This window comes from Chrysemys picta, chromosome 3 (assembly GCF_011386835.1).
Source record: "Chrysemys picta bellii isolate R12L10 chromosome 3, ASM1138683v2, whole genome shotgun sequence".
NCBI lineage: Eukaryota > Metazoa > Chordata > Testudines > Emydidae > Chrysemys > Chrysemys picta.
Window position 1 is genome coordinate 66369340 of NC_088793.1, and position 24044 is coordinate 66393383.

General features: G+C 39.5%; 1 protein-coding gene across 2 annotated transcripts in view; it reads right to left on the minus strand.

Moving 5' to 3' along the window:
* The window catches only part of ME1 (malic enzyme 1), a 387310-nt gene that overhangs the window by 21094 nt on the left and 342172 nt on the right, over positions 1-24044 (minus strand). For both annotated transcript variants that reach the window (XM_065588152.1, XM_005299590.5), the window contains 3 exons: positions 15341-15446; positions 6020-6162; positions 3189-3362 (listed from right to left, as the gene is read on the minus strand). In XM_065588152.1, the coding sequence (XP_065444224.1) occupies positions 3189-3362; positions 6020-6162; positions 15341-15446 (423 nt within the window). The remainder of the gene's footprint in view (positions 1-3188; positions 3363-6019; positions 6163-15340; positions 15447-24044) is intronic.

The following is a 24044-nucleotide window of genomic DNA, read 5'->3' on the forward strand; positions in this document are numbered from 1 at the left end:
GGAACATAAGAAGCCAGAATGCCGAGAGAGGAGCCACCTAAGCTCCAGAAAAGTCAATAGGAAGAGAGGACAACAGTAAGGGTGGAGAAAGTTCCATAATGCTCAACCTGCTCCTTCCTACTCTAAATTTGCTAATATGACTATGGGTAATGCAATGAGAGGCTCTTTGTGCCTGTTCCCACAGTGGCAGCTAATGCAGATGGTCACAGGGCAAGCTCACATGTGCAGGTAGGAGGCTCCGACAGCAACTCATAGTCCCAAACTTTTCTCCTTTGCTCCCATGACTCTCAGTTATGTATGACTGACCTCTTAGCACCACCAATGGTGGACCTTCCCAAACCTCCCAGTCACATATAGTCTTCTGTTAAGTGGAGAGCAGGGAGGGAAAGTTCACACCAAGACAGCAAAAAAGAACAAAAATTAGAAAGTAAAATACAACAGAGAATAAAAGATAATCATAAGAGAAACGAACAGAGACAGAAAAGGTCAGGAGAGAAAATGGAAAGAAAAAAAAGATGGTGGTAACTGTAGCAGAGCATGGCACAAGGAAAAACATTATGAGGGAACTCTTCCACCAATTTCTCACAAGAGAACTCCACTACAAAAAATGCTAAAAACCCTTGGGCTAAAGACTCTAACAAGATAAAGATACTCTTGAAAGAATTCAAATAATAATGAAGGCAATAATAAACACATCCAAATATGGATAAGGTATTTGGTAGAGTTTCCTTTAGTCCAGACTTATATCAGTATCTCCCTATGGTTGTCTCTCTGTATAGCATTAGATAGATAGATAGATGCACATACTCCTGAGGGCATTCAGCGCCAAAAAAATTTAAAAATCTGCACCAAAAAAATAAAATTCTGCGCACATTTTAAAATTCTGCCAATTTTGTTGGTCAAATAAATGTGGTGGCTCTTTTTGGTGTTTCTCTTGTGTACATGTGACAATCAGGGTCCAGACACCCCAGGGGGAGAACAGAAGGTTTAAACCTAAAAATAAAAGCAATTAAACCAACCAATTGAATACTATGTTGTTTTCCTGTAAGAGGATATCAAGATCTTTTATGAAATTTTATAATGCACTGAACTTAATAATCATTATGAGATATGTACACAAGATACGTGTGTGTGTATATATATAAAATGTAATGGTAACTGTGGTGCAACTTCAGCATCACTTCACAACAGGGTGGTAAAGGAATCAGGCAGGAAGAAGCTACCTCTCCAACCAGACAAGTCTGGCTTTGAGCACCTAGCCATTGTCCAGCCCAGAAAAAAACCAACATGGAACCATCCAAGCAAACAAGAACAGTTGAAACTGAAAAGAAAAATTCATCTTTGGAACCCAAGAAAGGAGGGAGTCTCCCCCACTCTGAATATCTATAGTGACTGAAAAAAATGCAAACCCTTTTAAAATGGAAAGGGTTTGAACTGAAGGCCAATCAGAACTTGGGGGACAGATACCTCTGACAGCTAGGGGGGCATGCTGGAGAATTGCTTTAAAGCAATAGATAACTCTTAGAAAATAATCCCTTAGAAAAGTGATTTTAGCTAATATGAAAGTAAAGCCAGAGGTGATGTCTGTATGTTTATTTTCTGTATAATGTGTATATGTTTGTTTTCCCTTACTATTTCATTTTTGAACCTGTGGGTTATTTTTTATAAATAAGTTTTTAAATAAATTTATATATAAACTTTTTGTTTATTTTTATCCCAAGCTGATCTCTGGTGTGCAAACTACATGGAGTATATATGCCAAAGTGAGCTGGTTTCCTGCCTCCATGGGTAAAAAACCAGAGGGGAATGTTCCAAGTGTCTGGTAATTAAGAATGTGAGGACGATGTATTTCGGGAGACCTATGACTGGAGGGGGGGCGGCTTTTGGTGTCACCCTAGAAAGAGTAACTTGGTTGGTGAGGCCTTATGTTTGTGGGCAGGCTACTGGTGTCAGAAAATTGAACCACAGCTGCATAGCAAAAAGGTGCCTAAAGTCCTCTAAACCTACAGGGCTGGTGGTGTCAGAACCCCTTACTGGTCTGGGTGGACTCCAAAACATCATAGTATGTACTTGGCATGAAAGCTTTTCTATTGCAAGAACAATTTATACCTAAATTCCATAGGAGGAGAAGTCACATTTTTCCAATAATGTGAAATACACAGTCTTGCTGCTAACAATAAAAAATTAATTTGTCATTCTGTTTAAAATGTAGATCCTTTACTGGACCATTAAGTAAGCAGATCAGGGGATCTCTAGGAAGGTACTATTTGGCCATAAAGATGAATTGCTAAAAATTTCTTCCCAAAACTGTCTAATTCCACAATCACCACATCTGCAAGTATGTTCACCTTTCCTCACAACCACTCCAACAGAGCGCCTTCCTAGTAGCAAAAATATGACTGTTTTTAACTTGAGTTAAATGCCATCTAAACAGTAATTTATAACAATTTGCTTTATGACAGACACAAATTGAAGATACATATCCCCTTTCCCACACAGAGACCCACTCATTCAGATCAAATTCTTTGTCTGGGTCCCTCTCACATCCTTTCATCGGGGTTGTTTATTATCAATATCTTTTTCAGTCAAAATTGTATACATCTTAGAAATTAAACCTTTTGTTCCAGCTTGCTCTTGGATCAACTCCTCAAATGTGATTAAAGGTCTAGATCAGTGGTTCTCAAACTTTTGTACTGGTGACCCCTTTCACATAGCAAGTGTGATCCCCCTTATAAATTAAAAACACGTTTTTATATATTTAAACACCATTATAAATGCTGGAGGCAAAGTGGGGTTTGGGGTGGAGGCCGACAGCTCGCGACCCACCCATGTAATAACCTTGTGACCCCCTGAGGGGTCCCAACCCCCAGTTTGAGAACCCCTGGTCTAGATAGTGTCATCTTGTATCCAGATTTCAGAGTGCGAAATATTAAATGATGAAGTGAATTTCATACTGGACATCTGAACCCAACTAATATTAACTTCTTTATCAAAATAACTGCTTAAAATATATAAATGTATTTATAGCAGTAGAAAACTTATATTACCTTACAAATAAAGAGCTAAAATGTTAAAAGGAAATATTGTTTTCTGATTTGAAAGATAGCATTTGGATATTTATTTTAGTGTTTATTACATAATCACTGATTTTAAAGGTTTTTAAAAATTATTTTGAATAGTGTACCCACCTCAGCAGTAGTGAGAAAAATTTCTTCACTTATGTATCTCAATCCACATGAAACAACACCAAGGGCAACTCCAGGAAACACATATGCATTGTTACCCTGTCCAGGATAGAAAGTGCGCCCACTTGGAAGCGTCACAGGGTCAAAGGGGCTTCCACTTGCAAAAATGCCACGCCCCTAAAACAAAATATATTTTGAAAATGTTACTAGTTTGTTTGAGAGGAAACTTGTTCTCATGAAGGTTTTACATAACTATTTAAATATTACAATATTTCACTTATATCTTAACTAATCTTCTTGGCACTCTTCATTGGATATTAGATTTATTTGACCTGACAGATGTCCTGGATGACAGAATGCTGATCATTGTATCTACAGAGTATCCTGTGTGGCTGATTTATGCTATGGAGTAGATACTGGCTTATTAGGAAGCAACAGATTATATACATTTATTCAGAAGCCATGAATGTGATTTAGAGAAAAGATAAGGGAAAGTGTAAGCCAGTGTTAATGATCAATTCCTTTATCATCATGGGAAATACAGATGTGTAAATATCAGGAAATATGGGAGGAAACGTCTATATTTGTAAAATTCAATTAGTGTCATGCTGCCAAATGTAAGCTTTAGATTTGAGGTGACTTTAGGTGTCTCACTTTTCTGTTAAACTGAAGTTCACCCTGTGCAGAGGGCCAGCACAAACCATATGAACCAATTAAATCTTCAAAATAGGACTTAAGGAGGATTTAAGTAGTGTATAGTCCTTGTGCTGACCCTTTGCAAAGGAATGAAATTCAGTCTTAGCAAAGGCTGAGAGCACTGGTGACACACCCAATCTCCGGTGCCTTTTGTGGATGTCTGAGGAGTTGTCTTGGAGGCAATTGTGAGCCCTATCTTATTAGTGCTTTCGCCATGTAGCTGATGATCTATAGCAAGGTTAGGCAACCTATAGCACGCATGCAAAAGGCGGCATGCGAGCTGATTTTCAGTGACACTCACATTGCCTGGGTCCTGGCCACTGGTCTGGGGGGCTCTGCATTTTAATTTAATTTTAAATGAAGCTTCTTAAACATTTTAAAACCCTTATTTACTTTACATACAACAATAGTTTAGTTATATATTATAGCCTTATAGAAAGAGACCTTCTAAAAATGTTAAAATGTATTACTGGCACGCGAAACCTTAAATTAGAGTGAATAAATGAAAACTCAGCACATCACTTCTGAAAGGTTGCCGACCCCGATCTATAGTAAGAAACAAAATTCTAAATTCAGAATAATGAGATAGATGAAATTCCAGAGGCTCTACTTGAACTACCTATAGTTCTGAGCCTTGCCTTGCTGAGATGAGAGTACTTTAGGCTTTAAATAGTAAGGTCAAGTAGGGGTAGGATGCTTATGCTCAGCCCTACAAGAGGTCCTTTGTCCAGCCCCCTTTAAAATTGCTAAAATGATTAATTTTTACTGTTCAATAGTTTTGAGAGACTCCTTGTAGCACAAAATGTTAGTTTATTTTAGGAAACTGAAAATGTGTATTTTAAAACACACCAATGTTCCTATTCAGTTCTTCAAAAGGATATTTTGTTTAGCCTGGTGTCATGAAGTATTATCATGGACTGTTTTTTATATGTTTTGGTGAGAGATATTCCGGTATATCTTTAGCTCTGGTTACCGGATATAGCTGCCCATTATAATCAACCGTTCATATTGTATGCATTCCTGTTTGACTCTTGCATTGCACTGTCATATGTACTTTTCAGTAGAGGAACGGGACATGCTACATTTTTGTTTGTATGACAGTACAAGCTTCCTTATACAAGAGGAGAAATCCAATACAGAACCCATGATCCAATGCAAAAGGCAGATGCATCAGTTACTCACACTGCTGCTGTGGTTATTAACACTCACTCCAGAAGCATAGGACTTTAAAAAAATGAACAAAAAACAAACTGTAGTTCTTTGTTCTTAATTTTATTCGCACATAACCAGTTCTCTGTACTTTTCACCTGTGTCTTTAGTTACCGGAAATCTGAGTAACAGAGGTCAATGATCTTGGGGCCCCATTCTCAATACAGAATGATTTCTAGTATTTTGCTTCCTGCAAGAAGGCATGTCTATCTTACTGAATATTTAAAAATACAAAACATATCTTTAAGGAAAAACAGGTCACTGTGCATTTAAATGACACATAGAAGGTGGAACTAAATCAAACATAACATATGTTACTAACAGTCTCATAATTGACAACTACTGATATGTTAAGGATAGTAATGAAGGACAGAGAGTATTAGACAAGCATCTAAAGGCTGGCTATAATGCATTGCCAACCTACTAAATGCTGCTCTATCCTAACTTGGTGGGGAGATTCTTGCAGATGGAATATAGAGTGCACATTCTCTGTCGCTAACTGCAGTACACAGGAACGGTTAGCTAAAAGCACTAAAACACTTCAATAAGGCTCCTCTCATTTCTTTGCTGTTTAATTTAGAATAAAAATATGGCTGTTTCATAGCCCCATGAAATGTATTAATATTAAAAATTGGTGAAATATTTTTCTGCCTAGTATTTCTGAAATGCAAATTAAAATCAAGCTATTCAGAGATCATTTTGTTTGTTTGGTGTTTTGTTTTGCTTCAATGGAATTATCAGATTTGTGATGTTACACATTTAACTGTTTCCACATAGAGAATTAACTAGTTGGTATTTCTAATCTAGAGCTTCTACATTCACCTAAAACAAATACAATTTTAAAATATAACAAAGCAATTGTTGATAGCTGTTTGTTTTTCTTTCTCTAACACTACATTTAGTGACTATATACATTAACCTTCCATTACCTCAGTCATCTGGTAGCACTGCTCTGCAGAGCACTCCGCTTTGCTGGTTGGGTTACTTAGGGCAAAAATGATAGGCTGCTTGTTAAAGGAAGCCATATCTTTGAGAATCTGTTTTGTAAATGCACCACCAATAGCTGCAACTCCTAAATAAAAGAAGAGAAACACATGACAGAAAATGTAGGGAATGCAGTTTGTTCAAGATATTAATGAATGTCATTTTGAAAAGGAGTAACAATACAATAACATTTTCTTTTACTACAACTTTTCTATTAACATTTAGTTGATTTTTTCCCTACTTCCGTGATAAAAACAAAGGAGTAACTTTTACATGTGCATAACCTCAGGACTCTATGTCTGCAATTGCTAACAATAGGAAAGTTACTTACCTGTTACTTACCAGTTCAGTAGCTGGAGTTACTCTCAAAATTGAAACCCCGGGGCTTTTAGTCATGAAATAATGCTAGACCTCCCCCCACACACACCTCTCCTATACAGGGCAGAAAATAAACTAAACAAAGCTAAAACCTAATTATTAAATATAAATAACTAAAAGTATTTTTAAAAACCTAATTAAATATGCAACTAGAAAAAAAAGATGGATGTTGCAAGCTGGGTCCATCTCACACCCAGGAATGATTCAAAGGAACTGAGAGTAGGTTGGTTGTTCTTTCTCCTTTATACATTCAAGGGGGAGGGCTCAAGGGCATCAACGGAGCAAGTAGGACCAACAGATGCTGCTGGCTAACACGTTATGATTTCCAGGTCATGGGGCGCCTGCACACCAGAAGCAGAACTAATTTAGAGAAGCACTTGAAGAATACTAGTTAGCTAATGTTTGTCTAATGCTTTGATGAGGTAAACCAATGAAGTGCCATGTATATTTTTGATAGGGTGCTTCTCCCCTTCTCCCCTCATTGCAACCTTGAGCAGAAATCAAGCACAATCACACACACTTTCTACACAATTTAGTGTAAGGGCTGTGTGGCATTAACCAGCCCAATTGGACAGCTGGGGTTTGTGAAAGGCCATGCCCTGGTCCTCCACAGTAGCAAAACTACTTCAGACAACCTTTGGGGAAAATGCAAGGGCTACATTTCCTTTGCATGCCAGGGAGCTCCAGGAGCTCAACAACATAGGAACAGGACATACTGGGTCAGACCAATGGTCCACCTAACCTAGTATTCTGTCTTCTGATGGTGGCTGGTGCCAGACACTTCAGAGGGAATGAACAGAACAGGGTAATTATCAAATGATCCATCCCCTGTTGTTCGCTCCCACTCTGGCAATCAGAGGTTTAGGGACACAGAGCATGGGGTTGCATCCCTGACCATCTTGGCTAATAGTCATTAATGGACTCTCCTCCATGAACTTACCTAATTCTTTTTTTAACCCAGTTACACTTTTGGCTTTCACAACAGCCCCTGGTAACGAGTTTCACAGATAGACTGTGTGTTGTGTGCAGAAGTACTTCCTTATGTTTGTTTTAAACATGCTACCTATCAATTTTTTTGGGTGACCCCTGATTCTTGTGTTATGTGGTAAATAATACTCCCCTATTCTCTTTCTCTACAGCATTCATGATTTTATAGACCTTTATCATATTCCCTCCTTAGTCATCTCTTTTCTAAGATGAAAAGTCCCCATCTTTTTAATCTCTCCTCATATGGAAGCAGTTCCATACCCTTAATCATTTTTTTGCCCTTCTCTGAACCTTTTCCAATTCTAATATATCTTTTTTGAGATAGGGTGACCAGAACTGCATGCAGTATTCAAGGTATAGGCATACCATGAATTTATATAGTGACATTATGCTATTTTCTGTCTTTTTATCTATCCCTTTCCTAATGATTCCTAACATTGTTAGCTTTTTTTTCACTGCTGCTGCACATGGAGCAGAAATTATCAGATAGTTATCCACAATGACTCCAAGATCTCTTTCTTGAGTCGTAACAGCTAATTTAGACATCATCATTTTGTGCGTACAGTTGCATTTATCTACATTTAATTTTTGTAACTCTTCGCAATCTGCTTTGGACTTAACTATCTACAGTAATTTTGTAACTTTGCTCCTTTGTTTTACCCCTTTTTCCAGATTATTTATGCATATGTTGAACAGCACAGGTCCGAGTACAGATCCTTGGAGGAACCCCGCTATTTACCTCTCTCCACTGTGAAAAGTGATTGTTTTTTTCCTACCCTTTGGCCTGGTCTACACTGGGGGTAGGGGTCAATCTAAGTTATGCAACTTCAGCTACGTGAATAACGTAGCTGAAGCCGATGTACTTAGATTGACTTACCGTGGTGTTTTCACTGCCGTGAGTCGACTGCTGCCGCTCCCCTGTTGACTCCGCCTCTCGCGGAAGTGGAGTACAAGATTCGACGGGAGAGCATTCAGGGGTCGATTTATTGCATCTAGAATCAACCCCCACTGGATCAATCGCTGCCCTTTGTTTCCTGTCTTTTAACCAGTTACTTATCCATGAGAGGACCTTCCCTCTTAATCTGATGATTGCTTCTTTTGCTTAAGAGCCTTTAGTGAGGGACTTACTTTGTCAAAGGCTTCCTGAAAGTCCAAGTACACTATATCCATTGGATCACCTTTGTCCATGTTTGTTGACACCCTCAAAGAATTCTAACAGATTGGTAAGGCATGATTTCCCTTTACAAAAGCTAGGGTGACTCTTCCACAACATATTCTGTTCATCTATGTGTCTGATAATTCTGTTCTTTACTATAGTTTCAACCAATTTGCCTGGTACTGAAGTTAGGCATACCAGCGTGTAATAGCCACGATTGCCTCTGGAGTCTTTTTGAAAATCAGTGTTACATTAGCTATCCTCCTGTCATCTAGTACAGAGGCGGATTTCAGCAATAGATTACATACCATAGTGAGTAGTCCTGCAATTTCATATTTGAACTCCTTCAGTACTTTTGGGTGAATACCATCTGGGCCTTGTGACTTATTACTGTTCAATTTATTCCAAAACCTTCTCTATTGACACCTCAGTCTGGGACAGTTCCTCAGATTTATCACCTAAAAAGAATGGCTCACTTGTGAGAATGTCCCTCACAGCTTCTGCAGTGAACTTATTCAGATAATTCATTTAGCTTCTCTGTGATGGCCTAGTATTCCCTTGAGAGCTCCTTTAGCAATTTGAGTGGCCTGTGGCCACACTGACTGGTAGGTTTCCTGCTTCAAATGTACTTAACAAAAAAAAAATTTTTTTTGCTGTTAGTTTTCGTGTCTTTTGCTGGTTGCTCTTCAAATTCTTTTTTGGTCTGCCTAATTGTACTTGCACTTGACTTGCCAGAATTTATGCTTCTTTCTACTTTCCTCAGTAGTATTTGATTTACAAACTTTTAAAAGATGATTTCTTGTCTCTAACTGCCTCTTTTCCTCTATTGTTTAGCCATGGTGGCATTTTTTTGGCCCTCTTGCTGTTTTTTATTATTTGGGGTATACAATTAATTTGAGCTTCTATTATGGTGTTTTTAAATAGTTTCCATGCAGATTGCAGGTATTTCATGCATTTACTCCTTTGACTATTCCTTTTAATTTCCATTTAACTAGCTTCTTCATTTTTATGTACTTCCCCGTTTTGAAATTAAATGCTACCGTGGTGGGCTTCTTTGGTATTTTCCCCCTTAGAAGGATGTTAAATTTAATTACATTATGGCTGCTATTATTGAACGGTTCAGCTATATTCACCTCTTGGACTAGATTCTGTGTTTAGGATTAAATCAAGAATTGCCTCTCCTGTTGTGGGTTAGAGGGCTAGCTTCTCCAAGAAGCAGTTATTAATGGTGTGTAGAAAGTTTCTCTCTGCATCGGTCCAGAGGTGATATGTAACCAGTCAACATGGGAATAGTTGGAATCTCTCATTATGATTGGTTTTCTGTTTTTATAGCTGCTCTAATCTCCCTCAGGTGGGTGGTACTATATTTCTACTGCTATACTTATTATACATGCATGGAATTTCTATTCACAGAGATTCTGTAATACAATTTGATTCATTTAAGACTTTTACAGTATTTGAGTCTATGCTGTCTTTCAAATATAGTGCCACTACCCTAGCAGCATGACCTACTCTGTCATTTGTATGTATTTTGTACCCTGGTATTGCCATGTCCCATTTATTATCATCATTCCACCAAGTTTCTTGATAGCTATTAAATCAATATCATTTAATACCAGGCAATCAAGTTCACCCATCTTAGTATATAGACTTTTAGCATTTGTATACAAGCACTTATACAATTTGTCAATATTTAGTTGTCTGCCTTCATGTGATGTAACTGAATGGGACTCTTTTGTCTGTTTCTCTTCAGTTACCTGTACTTTATCAACTTCTATCCTCTCCCCTTTATTAGGATATAGAGTATCCCCTTTAATAATTTTTTCTGTAAAGGATGTCTCTGTTTGAACCATGTGTTCCTCCACACCTGTCAGCTTTCCCCCAGCCATTAGTTTAAAAACTCCTCTACGACCTTTTAAATTTTACATACCAGCAATCTGGTTCCATTATTGTTTAGGTAGAGTCCATCTTTCCTGTGCAGGCTCCTCCTTTCCAAAAAGGTTCCTCAGTTTCTAATAAACCTAAATCCCTCCTCCTAACACCATCATCTCATCCACACATTAAGACCTTGGCAGTACTGCCTTTCTAACTGGCCCTGAGGCACTTTAGCTCCTGCAGCTCCATCTGCAGCAGTGAGACTCATGTATCATCATCCTCAATGCAAGGCAGAATCCAGCTACAAGCCACAATCCAGCTTTGTGAATTTCTCTCTTCACTTTTACATAGAATAGAACAGAGCTGGCATATATTGTTTGATATGCATATTATCTCAATGAAGAGAGAATAGGATGCACTCTATGTCCTACTGCCATGTGCAATAAACTGGGAGGTTTCTGAATAGTAGCTTACTTACCTGTAACTGGAGATTCTTCAAGATGTGTGGTCCCTATCTGTACTCAACGGAAGGGCTTACGCAGGCGCACCATGCGCCTGGAGTTGGAGAATTTGAAAGTAGTGTCTGTTGGTGCATGCATATGCCCTGGCTCACCTCGTGCTTCCGTCTGAGGTGATAAAAGGCAGGGCAGACAGATCGCATTTCCAGTTCCTTCTCCACCATGAATCAGATAGATCCATAGCAGATCCATAGCACACATAGAAGGAGTGTGGGAAGTGGAAGTGAAGACTAAGACTGGGTTCAAAAAGGAACTGGATAAATTCATGGATAGGTCCATCAATGGCTACTTGCCAGGATGGGCAGGGATGGTGTCCCTAGCCTCTGTTTGCCAGAAGCTGGGAATGAGCGACACGGGATGGATCACTTGATGATTACCTGTTCTGTTCATTCCCTCTGGGGCACCTGGCACTGGCCACTGTTGGAAGACAGGATGCTGGGCTAGATGGACTTTTGGTCTGACCCAGTATGGCCGTTCCTATGTTCTTATATGCAAAGCGAATAATTCTCTGGTCGGAATCCTCCATTGTGTAAAGATGTTGTGTACTACTGCATCATGAAGTTCCATTTGTGGTTGACCTCAAAATGTCAGCTGAGCGAATTTGCGAGCACATTCTGTGTCCCTGGATGATAGGCTGCGGACAAGAGGATCTGGTGATTGATGCACCAATTCCAGAGATTGACCGCTTGTGCACATAAAGCGGTCAATTTCATTCCTCCCTGTTCATTGATGTAGAAAGCAGCAGTAGTGTTGTCTAACATGATGGGAACAGATGAATGGGAGAAAGGATTGGTATGTCTTTCTTACAGCTCATAGTTCCAGGATATTGATGTGCATCCTGGATTCTCGGGGAGACCATGTTCCCTCTGTCACGTGATTGTCCATGTGTACTCCCTAGTCTACGAGAGATGTGTCGGTAATGATCATCTTGTCCAGTGAGGAGGGCAGGAAGGGAACTCCTACGCATACATGGGTTGGGTCTGTGCACCATTGAAGGGAAGACAGCACCCTGGTGGGGACTATCCATAGTGTGATGTTTTGGTAAGTAAACTGACTGGGCCCAAGTTTGGAGGCAGCAAAGGCAGTCACGTATGTACATGAAGCTACGTGGCCTAGCTGGTTGGAACATAAGGATTGTTGATGATGAATCTGTCCATCAGCAGGTAGGCCCATGCTGTGACTGAACTGATTGCGACCCCTATAGAGTCCAGGTATTGTGTGGAGTCTAGGATCAATTTCTCGACATTGATGCTGACTCCAAGGGACAAAAGAAGGCTGAGTAACATGGAGGTTGACGCTTGGGCTTTGTGCCTGGACCGTGGAGCTAGAATCCAGTTGTTGAGATATAGAAACACGAGGGCCCCTAACGGCTGATATAGACTGCTACGACAGAGAAAACTTTGGTGAAGACTATGGGAGTGGTGGCTGTTCTGAAAGGGGAACCCTATACTGGAAATGGTGGGTTCCAATTATGAATCTTAGGAAGTATCTGTGGGCCGAATGGACATCAATGTAAAAATAAGCATTCTGCATATCAAGAGCTGTAAACCACATGCCTTTTTCTAGAGATGGGATAATAGCTGACAACGTGACCATATGAAACTTGAGTTTGTGGATGAAGCGACTGAGATGACAGAAATTGAGAATTGGTCTCCACCCACCTTTCTTCTTGGTATCAGGAAGTAAGTCAAATAGAATCATGTTCCTTGGTATTCCGGGGAACACATTCTACCGTGCCCTGTTATAGTAAGGAATTCACCTCTTGGGTGAAAATGCTATCATGAGAGTGGTCTCTGAGATGGGATAGGAGGGTTTTTTTGGAGGAGGTAGTGTGATGAATTAAATTGTGTAGCCATGATGGATGATGTTCAGCACCCATTTGGCCATTGTTTTTGCACTCCAAGTTTGGGGGAAGAGTGCTAAATGACCCCCCAAAGAGGTAGGGGGGTTGTGAGGTGGTATGCAAGATGGTTGGTGTCTCTTGAGGTAGTCTCAAAAATATCTCTTGGTTGGTGGTTGTAGCTGTGAGGTGAAAGCCTGTGAAGGAGGTCCGGGGAGGCAGTATCTCTGGGTTTTCTTTCACTTCCTCGGTGGCTCATAAGGTCACTGAGGATAGAATTGGGGGGACCTGTAGCATTGGGTGGATGGTGGACAGTTGAATTTATGCTTCAGGGCATGAGTGTAGATATCCAGTGAGCAAAAGGTGGCTCTAGAGTCCTTCAGGGTATATAGTGCATCATTGGTCTTTTGATTAAAAAGATGGGATTCATTGAAGGAAAGATCTTCAGTAGTGTTTTGCGCTTCCCTAGGGAAACTGGAGGAGTGGAGCCAAGATTCCCTATGCATAACTATAGCTATAGCCATGAGGAGGTATCTGCTGCGTCCACTGCCAATTAGAGTTCTGTTCTGGCTACCAGCTTCCCTTCCTCAATGAGCACCTGAAAACGAGTCCAGTCCCGTTGTGAGAGGCTATCAGTAAATTCCTCATATTTTCTGTAATTCAGGAAGTCGTGTTTGGCTAGTAATCCCTTATAGTATGAAATCCTGAATTGGAGACTAGATGAGGAAAAGACCTTATGCCCCAAAAGGTCCAAATGCTCCCCCTTCTTGTCAGGTGGTGTAGAATGAGGGTGCTGTTGTCTGGCTCTTTTAGTCACTGCTTGGACAACCAGAGAGATTGGGTGTGTGTCAAGAAGAGAATAGATGGTAAATGGGATATATATTGTAATGATATACTGATACTTACTGCATGTCGTGTTAGTATTTAATACCTACAGATACTTTTAGCTGGATGCATATCATGGATCTTTTATTCTAATCTTCAATTTAACTGTTTTTTTAGCCTTATTTTCTCTAAACACTTTTTGTCTACTATGTGATTTTGGGTTTCAATCTTGGATGTTGATATAGTGTCTCTCTTTTGCATGTCAATTGCTTTATTGGCCTGAAGAAAAATAAGGGTGAATTCACAAATCTTATTTTACAGATTGGGATTAGAACTGGGTAAAAATTTTCAAATAGAACTTTTTTGGAGAAAAATGGAGATCTGACAAAACTGAAACGTGTTGCGAATTCATGTCAGTTTCACCAAATTATTATGGTAAAAATAATATCCCTTTAAAAAAAAAAAGCAAAATATTTCAACATTTTCAAAATGAAAATTTTGATTTTTTTGGTTTGGAATGACTTCATTTCAAAACCTCCTTTGATTTTATTAAAAAACAACTGGAAACGTTTAAAGTAGTCAATATTGAAATGAGACTTTTTGATTTAGTTGAAACTAAATGTTTCATTTGGTCCTTTTTTTTTTTTAATTTGCCAAAATTTTTGAAAACTTTCTGTTTTGGTTCAACCCCAAACAATTTTTTTCAAATTTTCATAATTGCCAGCAAACAAAAAAAATCAGTTATTTGCACAACTTTAATTGGAACAGCATTTTGAAATAGTTATGCAGCATTTGATTATATCAGTGAAAAAAATAAAATGTTTCAGAAAACCAAGTCCCACTTATTTGATTAATCACTAAGTGAAACAGTGAAAATGCTTTCAAAAATTCAGTCCTCTTTGTTGAAGGCTTACAAGATATAGGTTAGGACAGTAATTCAACAGGTATTCTAAATTCAAAATATTTTTTTAATGTTGTGGTAGTTGGCACAGAGTAAGATATGTTCACACTTTCTAACACCGATTAACAGTTTTAGTGAATAGATAGATTTTTAAAAGGTTACTTATACTGCAAATATTCAAGAACATTTGCCTTTTCATTCCTGAAACAGGTAGTAGAAAACTGTTTTAACTCTGCTGTATAGAGAATTGAAACATCCTTTCAGCTAGTTACTTCACTGAGATCAAGATCCTGCAGTTCTTTTAAAGTCAATGACAGTCTTGCCTAAACAAAGACTGCAGGATCAGAACCCAAATATGACACCAGAAATCTATATAATCAGATGGAGAATGCAGGTGACTATACTGTCATACATGTATGTATGCTCCAATTTCTTCATTCTAACTTCTGAGGTTATTTATACTATAGTATAGTACAGTACAGTACATAAATTCAGAAGTAATATTGGGAAGAAGATGTGCTTCCTCAACAGAAGTTCAAGAAAACATGGATAATTCCACCACTAATATGTAGGCTTTAGAATGAAAGCACTGTTATATGTTTGCCACATTCTTCTTATTATTTAATGTTTATTTGCAGTAGCATCCACAATGTGCTAGGTACATTCCAAATACTTTATTATCTGTTCAGAAGAGCTCATAATCTTCCCTTTATACGATATTCATAGTGTATACAAACTAAAACAAAGTCTCACTCCTTAAAATATATCATTTGAATAAATAATTACCTATGAGTACAGTTGGTTTTATAGCTCTAACGATATCTTCCAGATTTTTCATTTCATCATGTTTATGGGCAAATCTTTCTTTCTCAGTTGTTAATGAGGAACGCTCCTAAGTGAACAAAAGCAAAAAATGCATTTATTAAAAATGTGCCAGGACCATGATATTCCCTGTGCAAACTGATACACACCTCAAAAAGAGATATTCTGGTAATTAATTATCGCTGTTATGTTTAGTGTATGGCACTTGTATTAGCAAATAACAAAATGTTAGAAAATGTCTTAAAAATTGTACATTGCATCATGCTCTTATAAGGACAACAAATCCATTTGTCCAAATGTAAATACCTGGAATGTGAACATTTTAAAAACTGACAATTTCATTGCACCATAACATTAACTACTCACAAATTGTCAAAAATCATGCACTACATTTGCTTTATAATTTTGCTAAAACAAATAATTAATGTAATATTGTAACCTTGTACAATTTTAAGTAGCTGAATTTTGATACTTTGAAAATTGGTTTAATAATAAAAAATCTGACCTAATGATAACAGAGTTTAGTTATCTTTAGTGACATTCTATTGGCTCAGAATGTATTTGTTTATAAAAACCATGGTATAGGACTAATTAATGCTACTGTGGACTATGCATTTTCCATAAGTATTATTCAAACAAAAACACTCTCTCTTAGAAGCTTCAAGTATTTTCTTGTGTAAAAGATCAGGAGTCATCTAAAATATGGAGTATGCAAAATTTTAGTTTTTTTAATAACTTGGGTTAAACATCTCTAACCAGGCACAAATGAAAACATTTTTCCAGTAACAAAAATGACTTATGTTAGTTGTAAGTCAATTAAGCTTTCATCTGAGGCCTTGTGTACATTAGGGATTTCAGCTATCTCTGTCCAGCTACCAGTCGAACTGCACCAAGTGAAAGCCCTAATGTAGACAGGCAAAAGCGCGACAGGCTGTGATTTGACTGGTACAGCTTATTTGGCCTATAGCTATAGTTTGAAATCAATGGGAGCTGCTGGGGTCTCAGGACTTCTCAGACCACTTGTTGAGGTGTCTAAATATGGAGAAAACACTATCCTTAAGCACTTATTTCTAAAAATTTCACCTGAGCAGTTTAAAATGGAAATGCTTGAGAGAACCTTGAAGACATGCTCAATTGGATACTATATTACTGATGTCTTTTCCAACCATGCATTGCCGGTCTCAATAGAGGAAAATTTCCTTCATCTTTCCAAGTCAGCAACAATTATTGAGATAAAATCATCCTTGGTGTAACTCCATTGAAGCTTAAGGAGTTTCACCAAGGACAAATTTGGCTCATGTATTTTAAAACTGGAGCTAACAGTGGATTCGTTCTACTTTTCAAAAACTATATTTTGGGGTTTTTTATTTTTAAGAAAAAATTGCTTTAACGTTTTACACAAAAAGGCTGTGGTTTGGTGCAAATTACATCACTGCACTTACTCTGCTCCTCCTCCTCTTTGGACAGTAACCACAAGACTTGGCATACATAATAGAAGGCCATTTTTCATCTGCAGCAGGAGGAAATGGTTCCAGGGGAGACCACAAGAAGTTGTGCAGGTCTGTCATGTGGTTAGAACTGACTGAGCTGCTTTGGTTTACAGGATACCAGTTTCTCTTCTCTCACCCTTAATTATAGGGAATTTTCACAGATTTATCCACTTCTACAGATCTCTTAAATGACTGAAATACAGTGTTTTAAGTGGAGAGGGTTATGTCCTCATGTGCTTATATGGGATTTAAGTATGTTCTTAGAATTACTATCATAGAAATACTGAGATACATGCACCTGATTTCCTTTTTGGGTAAAATATAAAATCCACCGCCTCTCACAGGTGCAGTAAAATTAGCCACTTTTGGCATGTCCATGATGAAGCTAGTGCACAGTCAATGAGACTTTGAAGATTGCTGTTTTTAAATTCTCCAGCAGATGTCACTGCAGTCTACAAATGTGTTTTTGAGGACTAATTGGTAATTACCATGTGCTAATCTCTGGAACCTGATTGGCTGAGCTTGAGCGTCACATGTCGGTACACGTGACATTAATTAACAAACGCAAATCCCTGAAAGATGATTGGCTGAATTACGATAATAAATTAATAGCTAATGAGCTGGAATTGCATATAAAGGCCACAACCAGCAGGCTAAAACTTTGTAGGGATAGGGACCAGCAAGAGAGTGGAACGCTGCCGGACACCTACCAGATGACACCTGCGCAAGAAAAGCTACCTGAGAAGCTACATTGAAATCCAGCAAAGGAAGAGCTGCTTGAAAACCAGTGGCTGTTACAGCAACAGCAGCAGCCCACCTAGGGTTCCAGGGTTGCCTTGGCAATGACTGTTTCTGGCACCTGGCCAACAGCAACAACCAATGGGCTTCTGTCTCTCTTACCTGAGGAGATATTTTACCTCAGGAGGAGGCAGCAGTGGACAACCCGGCAGCCCATAACCCATCATCAGACAACGCTCCCAAACATCGCTTACTAAAATTGACAGAGCAGAAGGACTTTTCCGGTGACGAGTCAGAGGGATTTTATAAAAGCCTTTGTAAGTCTTCAATTTTTCTATTTAACATCCTGGGGCATATGGGTTTCAAATGTAAATAAGGCTGGATGCCTATGGTTTGAGTGAGATTCCCCCTACGCATTCAGTAACCGTAAGGCCAGCACTTACTGGATGTTAGAGTTAATTGATGTATTGTTACATGTTTATAACAATATAACAATCAAGCATATAACATAGAGTATAAAGTAAGTGATTATATTGTTAGATTATTGTATGTTATAGAGTTAAGTGGAATTGTTATTTCTGTGTTGTGTTTTTATTTATCGCACCGCTTCCTTTACATTGTATCTGTAACCTTTACTGTTTATTTTATTTTTATGTCTCTCTCTCCTTTTTTATTATCAGAGGGGTAGCCGTGTTAGTCTGAATCTGTAAAAAGGAACAGAGGGTCCTGTGGCACCTTTAAGACTAACAGAAGTATTGGAGCATAAGCTTTCGTGGGTGAATACCCACTTCATCAGACGCAAGATGAATTGCGTCTGATGAAGTGGGCATTCACCCACGAAAGCTTATGCTCCAATACTTCTGTTAGTCTTAAAAATGCCACAGGACCCTCTGTTCCTTTTTTATTGTAATCCTTCACTTCTAAATAAATTATATTTTTGTTCTTGAAGAATTTACTGCTTGCTGCCTATTCTTGATTGGAGGGCTGTATCCATATCCTTCAGGGGGGAAGTTAGCTGGCCATGGTTAGCGGCTTTTCTCTGGAAAATCTGTAGGGCAGGCCACAACCTTTAATACCAGAATAGGCAAATTAAAAAGATAGTTAGGTTCAAATCTTCCGGTAACACACTGTCACTCTTCTCTTCTGCAAACTAAGTAAGCCCAGTTCCCTGAGCCTCTCCTCATAAGTCATTTGCCCCAGTCCCCAATAATTTTCGTTCCCCTCCGCTGAACTCTCTCCAATTTGTCCACATCCTTTCTGTAGTGGGGGGGCCAAAACTGTACGCAATACTCCAGATGCGGCCTTGCCAGTGCCGAATAGAGGGGAATAGAGGGACCTCCCCTGCTCGCCACAAGTTTTCAAAGATAATGGGCAATGGCTCTGCAATCACATCAGCCAATTCCCAGAGCACCCTCGGATGCATTGCATCCGGCCCCATGGACTTGTGCATGCCCAGATTTTCTAAATAGTCCTTAACCTGTTTTTTCACCACTAAGGGCTGCTCACCTCCTCCACATACTGTGCTGCCCAGTGCAGCAGTCTGGGAGCTGACCTTGTCTGTGAAGACCAAGGCAAAAAAAAGCATTGAGTACTTTAGCTTTTTCCACATAATCTGTCACTAGGTTGCCTCCCCCATTCAGTAAGGGTCCCACACTTTCCCTGACCACCTTCTTGTTGCTGACATACTTGTAGAAACCCTTTTTGTTACCCTTCACATCCCTAGCTAGCTGCAACTCCAATTGTGCCTTGGCCTTCCTGATTACACCCCTGCATGCTCAAGCAATATTTTTATACTCTTCCCTAGTCATCTGTCCAAGTTTCCACTTCTTGTAAACTTCCTTTTTGTGTTTAAGCTCACTGAATCTTTGTCTGTTAAGCCAAGCTGGTCGCCTGCCATATTTGCTATTCTTTCTGCACATCGGGATGGTTTGTTCCTGCACCCTCAATAATGCTTCTTTAAAATACAGCCAGTTCTCCTAGACTCCTTTCCCCCTCATATTAGCCTCCTAAGGGATCCTGCCATTCAGTTCCCTGAGGGAGTCAAAGTCTGCTTTTCTGAAGTCTAGGGTCTGTACTCTGCTGCTCTCCTTTCTTCCTCTTGTCAAAGGCTTTCTGAAAGTCCAAGTACACTATGTCCATGGATCATTCTTGTCCACATGTTTGTTGACCCCCTCAAAGTATTCTAATAGATTGTGTTCATCTATATGTCCGATAATTCTGCTCTTTACTACAGTTTCAACCAATTTGCCTGGTACTGAAGATAGGCTTACCAACCTGTAATTGCCAGGATCACCTCTGGAATCTTTTTTAAAAATTGGTGTCACATTAGCTATCCTCCAGTCATCTGGTACAGAAGCTGATTTAAGTGATATGTTACATACCACACATAGGCTAGGTCTACACTATAGTGGGGGTGGGGGGGTCGACCTAAGATACGCAACTTCAGCAACGTGAATAGCATAGCTGAAGTTGCGTATTTTAGGTCGACTTACCTGGCTGTGAGGACGGTGGCGAGTCGACCGCTGCCGTGCCGCCGTCGACTCCACTTCCGCCTCTTGCCGCGGTGGATTTCCAGAGTCAACGGCAGAGCCATCGGGGATCGATTTTATCGCGTCTTCACTAGATGCAATAAGTCGATCCCAAATAGATCGATTGCTACCCGCCAATCCGGCGGGTAGTGAAGACATGCCCTTAGTGGTTCTGAAATTTTACTTTTGAGTTCCTTCAGAACTCCTGGGTGAATACCATCTGGTCCTGGTGACTTATCACTATTTAATTTATCAGTTTGTTCCAAACCCTCCTCTATTGACCCCTCAATTGGATAGTTCCTCAGTAATGAAGATGCTGTTTCCCTGGAGAACACTGAACAATGACCTTTATAGACTTTAGTCTAGTTGCTAATCTTCTGCCTTTATCCTTCACTCTTATTAAACATTCATTATATTAAGATATACATGGAATATTCCAAGTTTTGAACCTGTGACTCAGTGCTGCATCCCATTAACAATAGAGAGGACTTTCAAACTTGAAACTTAGAGAGGACACTTTTCAGGCACTCATATCAGGGGATGTGCTACTATGTTGTTATGTAACATTTATATAGGGGCCTCAACCGGATTAGGGTCCATTGTGCTGGGCACTGTACAAATGTATAGTAAATGACAGTCTTGTCTGAAAGATTTATAATCTAAAAAAGACATGTCTGGACACCAAAACCAATGGACCAAAGAGTGGGCTCCCAACTTGGCACCTCTACTGCTGTTAAGATGGGGAGGGAGGAGGAAGTAAAAAAATCAGCTGGCCAAAGACAGGACCATCCAATAGGAGGAAAAAAGCAGCCTCTAGCTGGAGAGTTCAGGTAGAGTACAGCCACTGCCAGCTTTCCTAAACAAACTTTGCTCTTCAAGGCCAGATATCAGTTTCTTTGAGCTTGACAGAACTGCTCTGTCAGAAAAGGGTGATGTTTCAGAGCCACTAATACTTCACAAAAGGAATAAATCTGGGCAGACAACATTTGATCTCTCACACCATTTTCCTTAGCAATTAAAGAATAAGTAAATTAATGGCTTAATTACAAAAATATTAAGTTATGTGAAGGTTGAGACAATAAAAACAAAGAAATTCTTAGTTAAGGCTATCACAGTATCCAGGGCTGGCCCACAACATTTTGGCACCTAAGGCGGAGAGCTCAAATTACGCCCCCATGACCGCTTGCTTGGGCCAGAACTTTGAAAGGTCTCAATTCTGCCTTCTTCCTGTTCTACTCCTCTCATGGTACTGCTCTTCTACCTACCCCCCAAAAAAGGAGAACTAAACTTAAAATGCCTTATTCAAAAATTTTAATTAACACTTAACTTTCAAACACCTGAACAGCAAATGTAACTTTTCTTGTCTGCATAGTAAACACTGGCATTTTTATCGGTTTGAATAATCAAAGTGGTGCTTTCCATGCCTTCTTGGTTGCAAAGATTTGAACTGCTTCCTGAAGGTCCACAGTCTGGGCCAGCTCATGCTCTATTGAGATGGTTGCAAGACCAACTAGCCTCTCCTGTCTCATTGTGGAGTGTAGATGTATTTTTATTAACTTCAGCTTGGAGAAGCTGCGTTCTCCACTGGCAACTGTTACAGGAAGCATTAGAAGTATGCGCAGAGCAACAAAAGCATTTGGAAAGAGGGTGGTCATCTTATTTGTGCACATATATTCCAGACCAGCCTTTGGAGTTGATCCTGCTGAAATGTATCTTGAAAGGGCTTTCAGTTCATCCCCTAAATCACTCGCATCAATATCGCGCATGTCATCATGTATCAACACTGTCTCTAGTGCCCTGCATTGCTGGTATAGGTCGTCTTCAAATATAGTGAGTGGTTTTGGAATATCATACAACATCCCAAATATACTGCTATGTTCCTTGAGCTGCATGAAACGTTCTTCAACTGACTATATTGCACAGACTAGCATCTGGTTAAATAATTCAACTTTGAATTGTTGTTTGGTGTCTCTTATGGGATCATCCCATGCCTCGTAATCAAAATGTCTTCGTCGGTGACTCTTGTATTCTTGAATGGGTGGGAAAATAGCTTCAGTGTGAAGTTCCTCTCCCAACTTCTGTGCACTGTTCAGAACGTTGTGAAATCCCTCATCTGACCATTAAGACTGTAGGTATGACTTTGCTTTGTCCAATTGTTCCATCGCTCCAGATGTATCAAGGTCAACAATTTGGGATTCTCTTGCTTACAACATTTATTTCAAACAGTACGTCATGCCACAACACTAAGCCACACAGAAATTTGAAGTTATGTATGTTTCTGGTGATTCCATTTCCCTCTGCCACTGTTCTCCCACGAACAGTTTCTGTCATAGCATTATCCTCCATAATGGCAACTATGGCATCATTTATCTTCCCAATTTGGTGTTTGATAGGCTTTATCGCCTCCACTCGACTTTCCCATCGTTTGGCACTCAGTGGTTTCAGTGTCAGAGAGGATGTTCCCAGATGTTGCTTCAAAATTTGCCATTGATGAGTTGATGCAGAGAAAAATACATAGATGTTTTGAATTACATTAAAAAATTCAGCAGCCTCACTAGAAGCTGATGCTGCATCACTGACCACCAATTTCAATGAATGAGAACTGCACGGAACAAAAAAAGCTCAAGGGTTTAACTCTTGGATCCGTGTCTGCACTCCTCTGTTCTTTCCTCTCACGTTGGCATCATTATCGTAGCCCTGACCTCTCATGTCAGCTATCGCAATTCCCAGCTTTTTAAGAAGCACATTTGTCATACCAGCTCCTGTAGTATCATCAATGTCAATAAATTCTAGAAAATACTCTCTGACAGTCACCATTGCAGGGACATTTTCACTAAGTTCTGTTGTTGTTACAAAACACACCATTAAATTAATTTGTTTCATATGGCTGATGTCAGGTGTGCAGTCCAGAATAACAGAGTAATATCTTGCTGACTTCAGATCTGCCACAATCTTCTGTTTGACTTTTGTTGCCAGTAACTGTATGATCTCATTTTGAATTGTTTTTCCAAGATAGTGGTATGTGTACATTTCTTGGGTGGTGACTCTTCTTAGATGCTCCTGGAGTACAGCATCAAACTCAGCACAATTTTAAGGAAGTTTCCATTGTTTGGCACATACAGCTGATCTGAAGTGCCACGCAGTGCTAGGTTTTGGGTAGCAAGCATTCTCACAATGGCAATGAGCCTTTTCAGAACATTTTGCCAGTAAAGAGACTCTGATGCAATCTTCTCTTGATGCTGATCATCTGTGATGGCCTTTAACCTTAGTCTCATCTCAAGCGCTTTCCACCTATGGAATGCTCTCTGGTGATTTGCTGACTTCTCATGGCATGCCAGATTTCTAGCCAGATTTTTCCAGTCCTTTGTTCCTGTAGAACCCAAATGTGGCTGGAACATTAGACTGGAAGAGTTTGCAACAAAAACAGTATGCAGCATTCTGGGTTTTTGAATACATAAACCATGGCCTCTCCATCGGGGATTTCACGCCCGTAATGTGTTGGATGGAAACTTCTATTTTCATTGTCTTTGGGGAACATGAAGTTTTTCACTTGCTGTGGCCCATGCAGTACAAGGAAATCCCTCAGGCTACCGCTCAAGTGGATCCACAGTCCTGGATCATCTAGACTTAAGGAACTAAACTCAGCAGCAGTTGTTTCTTGCACCTCCACCACACTCTTCTCTGATCTACACTTTTCTTCAGGAACGTGCATGGTTACATCCATTTGAGATGGAGATATGGATGCTGCAGTAGCTGCCAGGTCACCTACACTCTAACTGGAAGATCAGGCATCTCCTCACCACTCACATCCTCACTGGGGTCGGAAGGCTCACCGTGAACATTTGTGTCTATGTATCTCAGGAGAGCTCCTTCCTGCTTAGATAGAAAAGCTTCCTCTGCTTTCTTTCTTTT